The sequence below is a fragment of the Miscanthus floridulus genome, chromosome 3 (assembly GCF_019320115.1).
Source record: "Miscanthus floridulus cultivar M001 chromosome 3, ASM1932011v1, whole genome shotgun sequence".
Classification (NCBI taxonomy): domain Eukaryota; kingdom Viridiplantae; phylum Streptophyta; class Magnoliopsida; order Poales; family Poaceae; genus Miscanthus; species Miscanthus floridulus.
In genome coordinates, this window is record NC_089582.1 from 118,278,125 (window position 1) to 118,290,751 (window position 12,627).

Below are 12,627 nucleotides of genomic sequence, written 5' to 3' on the forward strand. Positions count from 1 at the left end.
CAGATAGTTCATTGTTCTAATTCGCAAAAATATACTCCCTTCGTTCCAAAATGTATGTCGTTTTAGTTTTGTCCTAAGTCAAACATCTCTAACTTTGACCAAGTTCAGATAAAAATATATTAACATCTAGGCCATCAAATAAATAGACTGTCACGACATATTTTATGGTGATTTTAATTAAACTAATTTAATGTTGTAGATTTTGATGTATTTTTCTATAAACTTGGTCAGGGTTAGAGAGCTTTGACTTAGGAGGAAACCAAATCAACATACATTTTGGAACAGAGGGAGTAGTACATTGTTCTTACACCTGACAACCAAATAATGTGGAATCATACACATTGTTTTTCAACGATAATACTACATTTCAGCCAACAATGGTAATGTCATAGATTGTTCAGCATGCTTACGACCAACCATTATACAGTTTCATTATAGTTTTGTTAGCTCACTGTTGTAGCATGCACTTCAATTTCTACAACATTAACCTATCGCTACCCACTTATCATATATACACCAACAACCTAGCAACTGCAACATATAAGGGATAACAATTCCTGTAGTCCAATAATATCTAATAATCCCTGCAATCCCTAGGGTGACTAGGCTCAATTCCTTAGAGCACCATGTTCCACCGACACAGTTGCAGAGGATACTAAATATAAAATCCCTAAACCGCTCCGAAACTACACAGATGATCCCCTTATCCAACTAAGTCGCATCAGACTACGGCTGGAGAGCGCATCAATCCCAAAATCTAGACAAATTCCACCGAGATCCACCCAATCTAGGTGCTCATCGCACAAGGCAACGCAGAATTGAACACCTCGCGTCGACACAAACAACAGGGGCTCTGAAGGAGGGGATGCAAACCGGACCGGAGGCTACGTGGACGTGGCCGCGACCGCCATTGCTCACGACGAAGAAGAGCGAAGGCGCGACCACGAAGAGGAACACGAGGACCACCACGGGGGGCAGCGCGGCGGAGCCGGAGGCGGCGCGCCTCCCTCCTCCGCCCCCGCCTGAGGTGGAGTAGGGGAGCCGCTGCTTAGGGGTCGGCATCTCCGGCGCGGCGATGCCAGTGCTGATCCGGATCCGGATCCCAACCGATCCGATCCGCCGGCGGCGGGGGCCTCGCCGTCGCCGGAGGGCAGTGTGCGTGCGCTTCGCTTCCTTGGGGGAGTGGGGATCGGTGCGTGAAGTGTGATGAGAGGGGGACGAGGAGGGAGGAACGTAACGAAAAGCACCCGATGCTCGCTCAATCCCCGGGCCCGGGCCTGGAGTGTGGCTCGTGGGGTTTAGAGGGCTTCGGGCTGGACGCTGCTTCTAAACTTAAAGCCCATTAAATGCCCGCTAGAAAAGAATGGGCCGACGTATTGCGCTCCAAGGGCTGTAGAGTGTAGAGTCGTGGGATTGCACTGCACGTTTAGAATCTCCCACTTTCAGAAGTTTCGCTTTAAAACTCGTCGATCAAAGAGAAAAGCATATACTTTCTCCAAGAAAATGAAGATCATGCAACTCTTTTTGCACTAAAAAGTTACAGGTCTGGTATTCTCCTGTCTCGCCGCTTTCATCCATCAGTTAATCGTCAGATTTGGTCATAGAAAATCATAGCCGATGAGAACAGATGATATGACAGTCTAGTAGGAATATACTAAATACAAAATCGCATACAGACAAGCCTGCTTATTCGCTGATTAAACTAAAACGATAAATAGAATATGCAAAGTCAATTATTACTTCGTCGTTTATTCTTAACAAAGACATAAAGAGTCTTTGTTTCTCTCTTTCCTTCAATCCTTCCTCCTCCTCGGGCATACCAGGGGTTCTGGTAATTTCTTCCCCCTACCTAACAAGCACGCCAAGCAAGAGCACCAAACCAATCAACGGCTGCTATTGCTGACAAAATTGCCGATTCCAGCCATAACGCAAAGGCAAAGAAAAAAAAAAGATGATCTTTCGTACTAAACGGCCAAGTAAGGGTGCGTTTAGTTGCCCACATTTGCTCATCCAAAAAGCACCGCACTATAGCGGTACTGTAGTATTCCGTTTGTATTTGGTAATAATTGTTCAACCGTTGATTAATTAGGCTTAAAACGTTCGTCTCACAAAGTACAATCAAACTGTGTAATTAGTTATTTTTTTTACCTATATTTAATACTCCATGCATGTGTCTAAAGATTTGATGTAATATGATGTGATGGAGAATCTTACACTGTGTAAATTTTAGAGGTACAAAGTTGGTGCAACTAAACAAGGGCTAACATGGAAATGCATCAGTTTGGGAGAAATCTCCAGACTCCAGAGCCGGTTTAGTCGAAACGGCACGCAAGCGTGAAAGCTACCGGTAACTCCAGACTCCTCCTAGCACTGCACACTGCAAAGCTACGGGTGTACATTTTTCAGTACACAAAATCTCCAGACGCATCTTCACACCTCCTGACAGAGACGCGTGACCAAGATGGTACGGTCGACTAAATAATTAATCATTGCCATTCCATTTATTACATATTTTGTACTACCTCCGTTTTCGTTTACTTGGCACCGAATTGTGACCATACGTTTTTTTTCTGCAAAAAATTTTTAGATACATCAAATTTTCATATATATGATTCTTTATTAAACCTACTTCATTAGTGTTATATACATTGAAGTATCTAAGATTTTTTAGAAAAAAAAACATATGGTCAAATTTACTACAGTAAAAAATTGCTGACAAGTAAACACAAACGAAGGGAAGTACGAATCTAGTTGAGTTCTAGTTCAAGAATAGTGTAGTATACTGTACTATGTAAGTAGTAGGAGTACATCGGATGACACATGTTCGTTTCTTATCAGACATGATACGGTGTTTTTCTTCAACGACAAAACAATATCAGCCGATTTACGAACCACATAAACGATATAAGCGAACAGGTGTATACTTTGCCTGCCGACCCTTAAACTTGACACTTTGCACCTTCTTTGCAGGTTTGCCATCCAGATCAAAGTGTTCTAGCTATTTACAAGACCACCGTGTTCATCCCCCGACCTCAACCAAGCTACTGTACTTCCAGGTTTGCAGAAGTGGAACTGAGCTGAGCTAAGCTACCAATTAAAGAATAGCTAACCAAACAACACGCTAGCCTATTAGCTACGGCTTACATTGCATAGCAGCGAAGGTCCCTCGATCTCCTTCGTACTATACGTGCAGTTTCACTACTGCTGTTGGGCCTGGCCGGCGGCGGAGGCGTCGGCCATGTCGTGCTCGTTCGGCCAGGGGATGAGGCTGTGTGGCGGGAAGCAGCAGTCGCACTGCTGGGGACACCGGTACGGCCACTCGCCCACGGGCGGCATCTGCCCCTCCTTGGAGGCGGCGGCAGCCGGCGCGGTGGAGTCGTCCTCGGCAGGCGGCGCGGCGGCGTCGCGGAGCGGACCCCAGCACTCGACGCGGTTGAAGCGGGGCAGGTTGGAGTGGAAGTAGACCCACACCGTGGCATCCTCCAGCTCCGGGTGCCGGCTGAACAGGTCGCCGTCGCCGTGCACGAACGCCTTGAGCACCTGCACCAAAGCAGAGTCGCAAGATGATACCACTGACAACGTAACGAACTTAACACAACAAAGGCCTGTTTGGAGGACAAAAGAGAGCGTTGCTCTCGAAGTTTTGCTTAAAACTGTACCAGAACCTAAACATTATTGCCTCGAACACTGTCAGGACCTAAACCATATAACTAATGACTGACTGAATATATATCAAGTGACTATGGTGGCGGTTTTTTCTAGTTACTGTGTGGGAAGCATTAGCAAGCAAGCGCCGCAGGACGCAGAATTGCAGATCACAGGCCAGCGTGGGGTCTCGCTCAGGAACCAGGTGTGAAGCGAACCAATCTGCAGCGGAGAGACCAATTGCAATACGTACATGTTACACGTGTTTCCACGCGTGTGGGCAGCAGGGAGACACGTAGTACGTACCACGGGGAGCTCCTTGCGGAAGATGTAGGAGCGGAGGCCGGCGATGAGGTCGAGCAGGAAGTGGCCGCCGGAGATGTGGCAGTGCACGTGCAGCGACATCCGCCCCCGCACCTTCTTCCACTCGGCCACCACCTCGTCGCGCTGCAGGCGGTTGTACCAGCCCTGCAGCTGCGCGCGGTTGATGGTGTGGGACACGGCCAGCGTCAGACTGGCCGTCACGTCGCTGTGCGTCAGCGTGTACGTCCGCGGCAGCTGCGGCGGCGGCTTCCCCGCCGTCGGCGCCGGCGTCGGGTGCCTGTGCTTGCTGCTCTCCTCGTCCACGCCCAGGAACACCACCTTCAGCTTGGACGCCTCGAAGATCGCCGGCCCGAACAGCCTCGCCGTCTAGAGATAATCGAAACAGGGCACCCACAACCACAGCCCCTGCCCACTCATCAGCTCACCACGCCCAAATAAACCGGAGCAAGAAAGGACTAAAAGATCGCACGAGACGAGACGGGATCGGGGTGGGGATTGCGTACCGGAACGACGTATCGCCTCCGCCGTGCGTCCCGGGGCCGCCGCCGGAACACGACCACGGCGCCCGCGCCGTGCTGCTGCTGCCTGAGCTGGGAGATCGGGAGCAGGGACATGGTAGAAGCGGCGGCGGCAGTGGCTGCGGCCATGTTGGTCTGGATCATTTCCTTCGCCTAGGAGCGCACCACGAGTAGCAGCAGGGCAAATCGGGACCAAGAAAAGCTGCTGACTCTCTCCTGCCTGATCCGTTTCAAAAGAAAAGCTGCTGACTCTCCGCAGAAGCTCGGCCGGCGGCTAATTAATCGTCGGCGAAGCAGGAATCTTGCACGCCTTGGCGAGATCCGGATGGATGACCGGACTGAGAATCCTGTAGCTTGCTACGCAAGTGTTCTGGCCGATGGGCGTCTGCAGGTATAGGAGCTGGCGCGGTCGCGCTTCCTGACTGGCTGGCGATTGGCTTCCTGGATCGTCTGGAGTCGTTATATGAGTGAGTGACAGGCAGCCACCGGGCGGCGCGTGTGCAGGACTGCAGGGCGAGTTGGTGGTGGAGTGGTGGTGGAGTGACGGGTTGGGAAACGTCGCGGTTGTGTGCGCGGGCGGGCAAGCTCACAGGCTTCTCTCGTTCGTCTAGTCGTCTCCTCTCCTCTCTTCTTGGCGGAGATGGGGAACGAGCTGATGCGTGTGGGAGTGGGAAGAAATAGCGGTCGCCGGCGCAGGCGAGGTTGGAGACCCGTGGAGGGCGGAACCTCTTGTTGGCCGCTCGTCTGCGCTGCAGGTGGCGTACCGGCGTGTGCTCGGCGGTGCGGTGAGAATTCTAGCCGTGCTATCGTCGAATGTCTTGATTTTTAACTGCGGTAAGTGAGCCGGCTGGTGGTCCTCATTTATCATGCACGCGACAGGTCAAAATGATTGCTAAATCAACGTCAGCAGATGGCCTAGCAGTCTGAGTTCCTTATCTTTTCTTTTTGTTTTGACTGTGCATTGGTACGGGATAGTCAAATTTTTATAATAAAAACATACGAATTACATGATAAAATAATAATATTATGAAATTAAATACCGACGTTGACATTTAAATTATAGTAGTACTTGACAGCTAAATTGAGCTAGTCAATTTTAGTTCTTCTTAATAAAACAGAGCACTAACAGTGCACTAATAAGCATAAGATGCACTAAGCCTCAAATTTTTTTCAGCTCAAACAATAGTAGGTCAAATGTATTGATAGCTTACTCCATTTTTAATTATTTCACATAAGACAAGCAGCTATACATTCCTTCTAAAAGAAATTTAGAATAATCATACACAATTGCTATATGACTTCAGCACCTAGCGTTGAACTCTGTGAGACTGAGCTCCATTCAAGCAGCATCGTGTGAGTGAAACCTTGTATGCTGAGGCCATGTTCCAATGGCACATTCATCCATCCCAACAGCATCCATAAGCATTATTGGGGAAAGTTATTCTCAGAAACCGCATCCTGTCAAAAATGCATCGTAGCAACGAAGATCATGTTAGAACTGTGAAATGTTCATAATCACTGCAATAAATGCTATCCGCACAAGCTAAATTAAAATTCACTCTATAAACAAAATCACAAGGCCTTTTCTTCATACCTCAAATTGATGGTGACAATATAGGAAGCCCTTTGTCAGTATATACTACAATTCCAAATGCCCCTTGATTCACTTAATGGCATATGGCATAGCCCATATAACTCTTACAACTTAGACTTTGTTTTTCACCGACCCCCTAAAAAAATCCTCGATAAAATGATTACTTTTTACACAAGGCCTTTTCTTCATACCTCAAATTGATGATGACAATACAGAAAGCCCTTTGTCAGTATATACTACAATTCCAAATGCCCTTCAGTCACTTAATGGCATATGGCATTGCCCATATAACTCTTAGAACCTAGACTTTGTTTTTCACTCCCCCTCCTCAAAAAATCCTCGATGAAATGATTACTTTTTACATGAGGTAGTAATTGGAAAAGAGTACCATGAAGCTATGAAAACAAGTTTGCATGGAGAATAGAAATTATATGTAAGAGCATAAGTCTTATCCAGTGGTGCCTACCATGACCGAAATTATTTTTATGTGTGAAATCTCTTTTGCCTGATCTCTGGCATTGTCAAAGGACAAGCTATGAAACTGATTCCGAACACCTCCTGCTCTGCTCAACAGCATATGTTTCTGTTCAACCCTTCTTGCATATGTTTCTGTTCAACCCTTCTTTTTCTGCTACCTTAAAAGCATAAGACACGACATTCATATTATTATCTTGTCTTTAAAAGAGGAAAGAAATAATGAATGCTTAATGCTTTCACCTGTGTCAGCTAGAACTGAAGCTTCTAGTGGTGCCATTGATGTCACAACATTATTTCACTTCTGCTAAATACAAAACTTGTAGAATAGCAAGAACTGCATTTGGCTTCAAGGTAGCTCAGAAGTCAGACCTGTTCGACTTTAGCACACAAGCGCTATATGGGAAAACAAAAGAAAATGACTGTAAGAACACCGAACGCCAAAATGGTTTGAGTGCAACGGGAAAAAATAATATTCTAATCAGATGATCATATAAATATGAACATGCGTTCTACTGATTCCCAAAAATCACCTAGAGTCAACTGAAATATCAATACTGATGCAAGCGAGCCATTATTTTAGTGAACAAAAAACTTTCAGTACTGATGCTCAAATATTAAGGCACCAAAGGTATGGGCATGCCAACATAGTCAGATTAATTATAAGACTCCTTTTGCCCAAAAAAGACTAATAATAAGATTCGGCACAAAGGTATAAACTTTCAAAATATTATTAGTTATCATAATTCATAGCCTATATATATTGTTACATCTAAAAGTTATCACAATAGTCACAGGTAGAATGACTACCTTCCAGATCAAGGCTTAAGAAATTACAACACAAACCTGGGAAATAGGTTATATTAACAACTACCCACAGCTTGAAAAGTCCTAAAAATAAAAATTGACAGCAATAAATGAAATGCTGCAAACCATCCGTTCCAAAATCAAGGAAGCACATGGAAGTTTAACCAAAGATCAACATGCTACCAAGATAGTTATAAAAAAACATGCTACCAAGATTGGATCAAACATGTGTCCGAGAAATCAAGGTGTGTGATGATGGCAAACGAAAAGTTGCTATACATTTTTAACCTTCTCTTATTTCCTGCAACAGTAAGACGTAGAGTCTAGAGAAATAATTGAAAGGATATAGGTTGAGATTGGCTCTGAAATAATTGATAGGATGCTTAATTCTGTATTTAAGTAACATTTCAGAAAATATGATACGTGCATACCTGATTTAGGCAACTGCTCCAAAATTGCAGAAAATATGACCTTGATCATCACTTTGAACCTGTCAAAGCACCAATGTAACCTCAGTCGCATACATTTATCACAATTTTTGCCATGTGTCTAAAAAAGCATATACAAATTATAGCATGAGTCCATATGCTAATTCAATTTGATAGCGGGTTCTGTAGTTCACTAAAAAGAACCTTTTTAAAAAAATCATGTCCTTTTTCTATTTTGGGTGAATGGTTAGGTAAATCAGTAGATTTACTCACAAGCACAAACCCTTCCAATGAATAAAAGCTCTTGAACAATATCAAAATAAATTGCAATGATAAAAAACCAGCACTAGAGTAACTAAATTGGCCAATATCAAAAACCTTGCAATGATCATGTTGCAGGTTATTATGATTTCAGTTCTCAGTTTCATATTACAGTAAAGGATGATGGGATGTATATCTCAGGTCTCAGTTTTCATGATTTATATTTCATGCCTCAATTTGATCTCCTATAGTAACTCAATTTCAATACTAAAAGGAAAGGTAATATAACAAAAGGGTTTTATATGGCCATCTTAATTTAGTAAATCCACTTCTTCAGAACACAGCAGAAGCCTTATTTTCTCACCCGAATACAGTGACCAACTCCTCCCGTTCAGCCTCCTCTCCGTTCTTCTGCAGGCTGCAGCCAAACAAAAAAAGAGGTAATTGATATGTAGTACAAAAGACCCATACACATGTGCATCCATACAAATTATTAAAAATGAATTTGTAGTCCAACCTCTGAGAACCATTTATAAAACCTCGCTGTATTTTCAGTTGGCTCTCCATCAGCATAACTAAAAATGACAACAACCAGATATGTTGGCAATTCACTGAAAATAAAATTCATACTTTCCCTAGGCTTTTACTTAATAACATACAACCAATTCTTATGTTGCCAGGAAGAACAATGTGATTCCCTGCTTAAGGTTCTCGTATTCCTCATCCTCGCTAGCATGATCATCCTGAACCCTAAGGGAGTACATATGAATCATAATAGATAAGCTGACAAAAATAATAAAAAAAATTGAGCAGCAACATAAGGATGAAGCCTCCACAACCTAATAGATCGACCACCCTGAACCTGAAGACAGCCTAGTGGCCCGTCCGGCGGCGACGGCGTGTGCTGGTCGACGTAGAGAAACTGAGGTGCTGCGACCTATCAAAATTCAATAGATCACTTGTTAAAAATCCAAAGGAACATCAGTTACCATAGTCCCAACAGACACGCCAAACATAGTTCCTTTCAGCTGTCATCTATTAGACATTTTGATTCATGAAAGGTGATTGGAATCACATGGACAAGAAATGGTAGGAAATGCAGGAGCGAGGTGACCATGTTGCTTGAGTACTTGACATTGGACAAGTTGGTCAAATGGCAACTTGTCATGGTCAGGTCAGTAAGTCTTACTTGCAATATATTTCTAATTAGCTAGTGAACACCAAAGAATGAGTATCCATTGACAGGAATTCCTCTAGTGTATTTTTCTTCTCTTTTTTCCGAACGATCTTTTTTCACCGGCCAATCACAAGAATTTTTGTCATTGGGTTATTTGTGCAGCTATATTAACTGATGCAAAACTGCTAAGTTCATTTAACAGAGAAGAGTATCTGTTGTATTAAAAATGTTTGGACACATGCTAACATGGTCTAAACGGCTATAGTGCAAATCCTACCAGCTGCTCTCAAAATAAAAAAGGCAAGTATGCCGGTGGGATTCCTATCATAAAGGCAATAATCAGTCAGAAACGCTTAGTGGGCTATAGGAGGGGATTCTGACCTGCTTACTTATTCGTACAGGTGAATTGAATAAATAATTAATGATTTTCGTTGTTTCTACCCTTATATTTGATTCATTATTCAGAAACGCTTCTGGCTGATGAACCATCAATGTTTAAGCAAGTAGGCTAGACACAAGTAAGAATGAAAAGGAGGCAGGATAATCAGCACGAATTCACACCTACTCTTTGTGGCATAAAAAAACGGAAGCATTCATGCCAAGCATCTCGAGGTCCCTCTTCTTGGTGGCTCTGGTGCATGCCCCGGAAACCTGCCTGCAAATTCATCCACTCCCAAATTAGGAATCAGGCTGAGACAGGGATTTTGACCTCCACTCCCCCCAAATTCATCCACCATCTCCAAGTGCAGCATCGCGGCAGCCACAGCCCAATGCGGCACCTCCCCAGACCTGCAGGCGCCACCGCAGTGCTGGGAGCCTGCCACGAGCGTCGACGACACCGCGGCGAGCGCGCTGCCGCTGGCCGTGCACGCCTCCAGCTCAATCCCAGCAGTATAGGAGCTGGCGTCGAGGCTGCACGAGGCGGTGCTTGGTAGACTCCGCGAGCGCGTGCTCATCAGGAAGGACCGTGGGGGCAAGGCGGTCGGAGAGGAGCCATTTCGTGTGTTCCTATTTCGCCAACGCTGCGCACTGCCAGGGTCGTGCGCCGGGCTGTCTGGCCTATTCCGCGGCGCCTCCACATGCGGGAGCTCGTGTGTACCTCCTCCGCGCGACGTATGGGGAGAGAGGAGTAGAGGAGGACCTTGTCGCGCTGGAGGCCTCAACCGCGCCGCTAGGGTTTGCCCTCGCTAGTGCCCCTATGGTAGCGCGGCACAGGGTCAGGCCACCGGAGCCGGGTAGAGGGAGGAGTGGAGCGCGCGTCGCGAATCAGAGCCGGCGAGGGCGGAGCGGAGGCTTCGCGGCGTCGGCGACGCCGTGGCTACCAGCGATGGCGGCGCTGCCTCAGGGGTGGGGGTGGGGGCGGAAAACCCTAGCCGCGTCGGGGTAGGGGGGCATGGAGTGTGATGGCGTGGGCGAGCGCGGTGATGGAGCGGCGGCGCGAGGGCAGGGAGAGAGAGGAAGCGTCGGCGTGCGTGAGTGAGAGGGGAGATGGAGCAGAGATCTCATGCGTCAGCCTGATTCCATGCGGGATCTCGCGCGATGGGGAGGCACGACGCCCGAGCGGGGTGATGGAGCGAAGATGGCACGTAGGCAGACTGGTGAGGCGAGCGACGACGGGAAATTTGGTCGCACGGGTGAGGGCAGGATGACAAGGCGAAGTTAAATTGTCGCAACAAAAAGCACGTTTGGTTTGTGTTATTTGATCGACACGAGTTCTGTATCCTGTGATGACACCGCGTGTACAACAAAAGCCGGTTTTACCGCGTGGGCTGCGCCAGTTCCAGGACCAGGCGCGAAGCATCCGTGGATCTAATAAACGCTGCACCTGCAATTGGAGATACACGTACATGGAGACCATTTAGATGATACTACAGTTTAACTATAATTTAAATTTAACATATAACTACTTAAATTTTCCATCTGTTATATATGTCTCCGAGCTATAGTTGTGCCAAGCGAGCCCATATTATAATAAGGTGTTTTTCTTTTCTTCAAGTTTTTTTGAGAACGTGCACTGCACGGATTTCATTAATGAGTCTTTTCTTCAAATTTTGTTTTTTTTTCACACAGCTCTCGCCGACACAACACCATGGAAACACACTGTCCACCTCACCAGTAGCGTTAGATGAAAACTTTTGACGACATCACTTCTTTAAAAAGCACACTAATTATGTAAGGACCAATTAGTAGAGCTTGAGCATGGCAACTAAATCTCTAGGTGAGCTAGTTCCTAAGTAATTCCATGCATTCGTGATTGTGAGAATAGATTGTTTGTGTTATAATTTTTGGAAATTTAGAGAGGATCAATAAGCACTTAGACGCATTGAGGCGAAGAAAACTAGTGTGGGCATGCAAGGCTTCAAACCAAGTTAAAGGTCTAATCCATATCAAGTTCGTGTCCACTTCAGACTCCATAAGTAGCCGCACTAAAATCATCGCCCATGTCGTTTTCAATGTTCTACGTATGTACAGGAAGCTAAGGACATACACTTTCTAATTATCTCGCTGGTCCCATATCAAAATTGCATATGAGTCAACACAAATTGTCATAACAAGTGTGCACAAAAAGAATGTCTTGGTGCCACATCACCATCTTTTTGGGTCATTGGGCCATGCATCCTATCGGAGTCCATTGGGGACGCGACCAAGAATCCTTATCATCTTATTTGCAATGTCAAATTGTATTCTTCCTTGTGTTCTTCGATTTGCAGACACAAATGAGCCTTCAGAGCAAAGTCAATCGGGCAGTACACATAATTGATAACCAAGGAAACGTGGTGTTGTGGTTGCAAGGTTCAGGTCTGTGATTGGAATGTGGAGTATGTGCCTCAATTCTCCACCAAATCAAGAGTTACCTTGACCCGATGGAAAGATCAAGTTCCCATGAAAAAGTCATTGGTTGTTGGGTGATGCGGCGATGTAGAGAGGTTGGCAAGTGAAAACCCAATCCCGAATAAATGCACATGGCAGCGGAGAGCGATGTCAAGGTTTCACGAAAAGAGTTGTTAGAGATAGGAGGAAGAGGGCAATGCTAGCTCAATTGCTACAGTAATGAGATATGTCATACCGTGCTGCTTAGGGCGCCCGCAACAGTGCTACTTCAGTTAGCTCATAGGAATCTAGGTCAACATTTTGGTTATGTGGAAGAGAGAGAAGGTAGAAAAGAGAATGTTTATCTCTTATCTTCACGCATACTCGCTCAGAATACGATGCCATTTGTAGGCCTGCTCATAAAGAAGAGGAGAGCAAAGGAAGGAAGATGTAGAATATAAATCATTTACATGTGGGGCTCATATAATCAACGGCGGAGCCACGTATTGGCCATAGAGGGCTCCGCCCCCCCTGTCCGTAAGCAAAAAATGAGGATATACACTATCACGCTGATCCGCTAGGCGCTAG

At 45.6% G+C, this 12,627-nt stretch overlaps 1 protein-coding gene across 1 annotated transcript; it reads right to left on the reverse strand.

The window, feature by feature from the left end:
- Positions 1-2,751: 2,751 nt before the first annotated feature.
- On the reverse strand, positions 2,752-5,227 carry LOC136542182 (protein STAY-GREEN, chloroplastic-like). The gene is made up of 3 exons (XM_066534502.1): positions 4,473-5,227; positions 3,952-4,335; positions 2,752-3,540 (listed from the first exon to the last, which is right to left on the reverse strand). Exons 1-3 carry the CDS (start codon positions 4,629-4,631, stop codon positions 3,199-3,201), a joined length of 885 nt encoding a protein of 294 aa, XP_066390599.1. The 5' UTR covers positions 4,632-5,227; the 3' UTR covers positions 2,752-3,198.
- Positions 5,228-12,627: the final 7,400 nt, after the last annotated feature.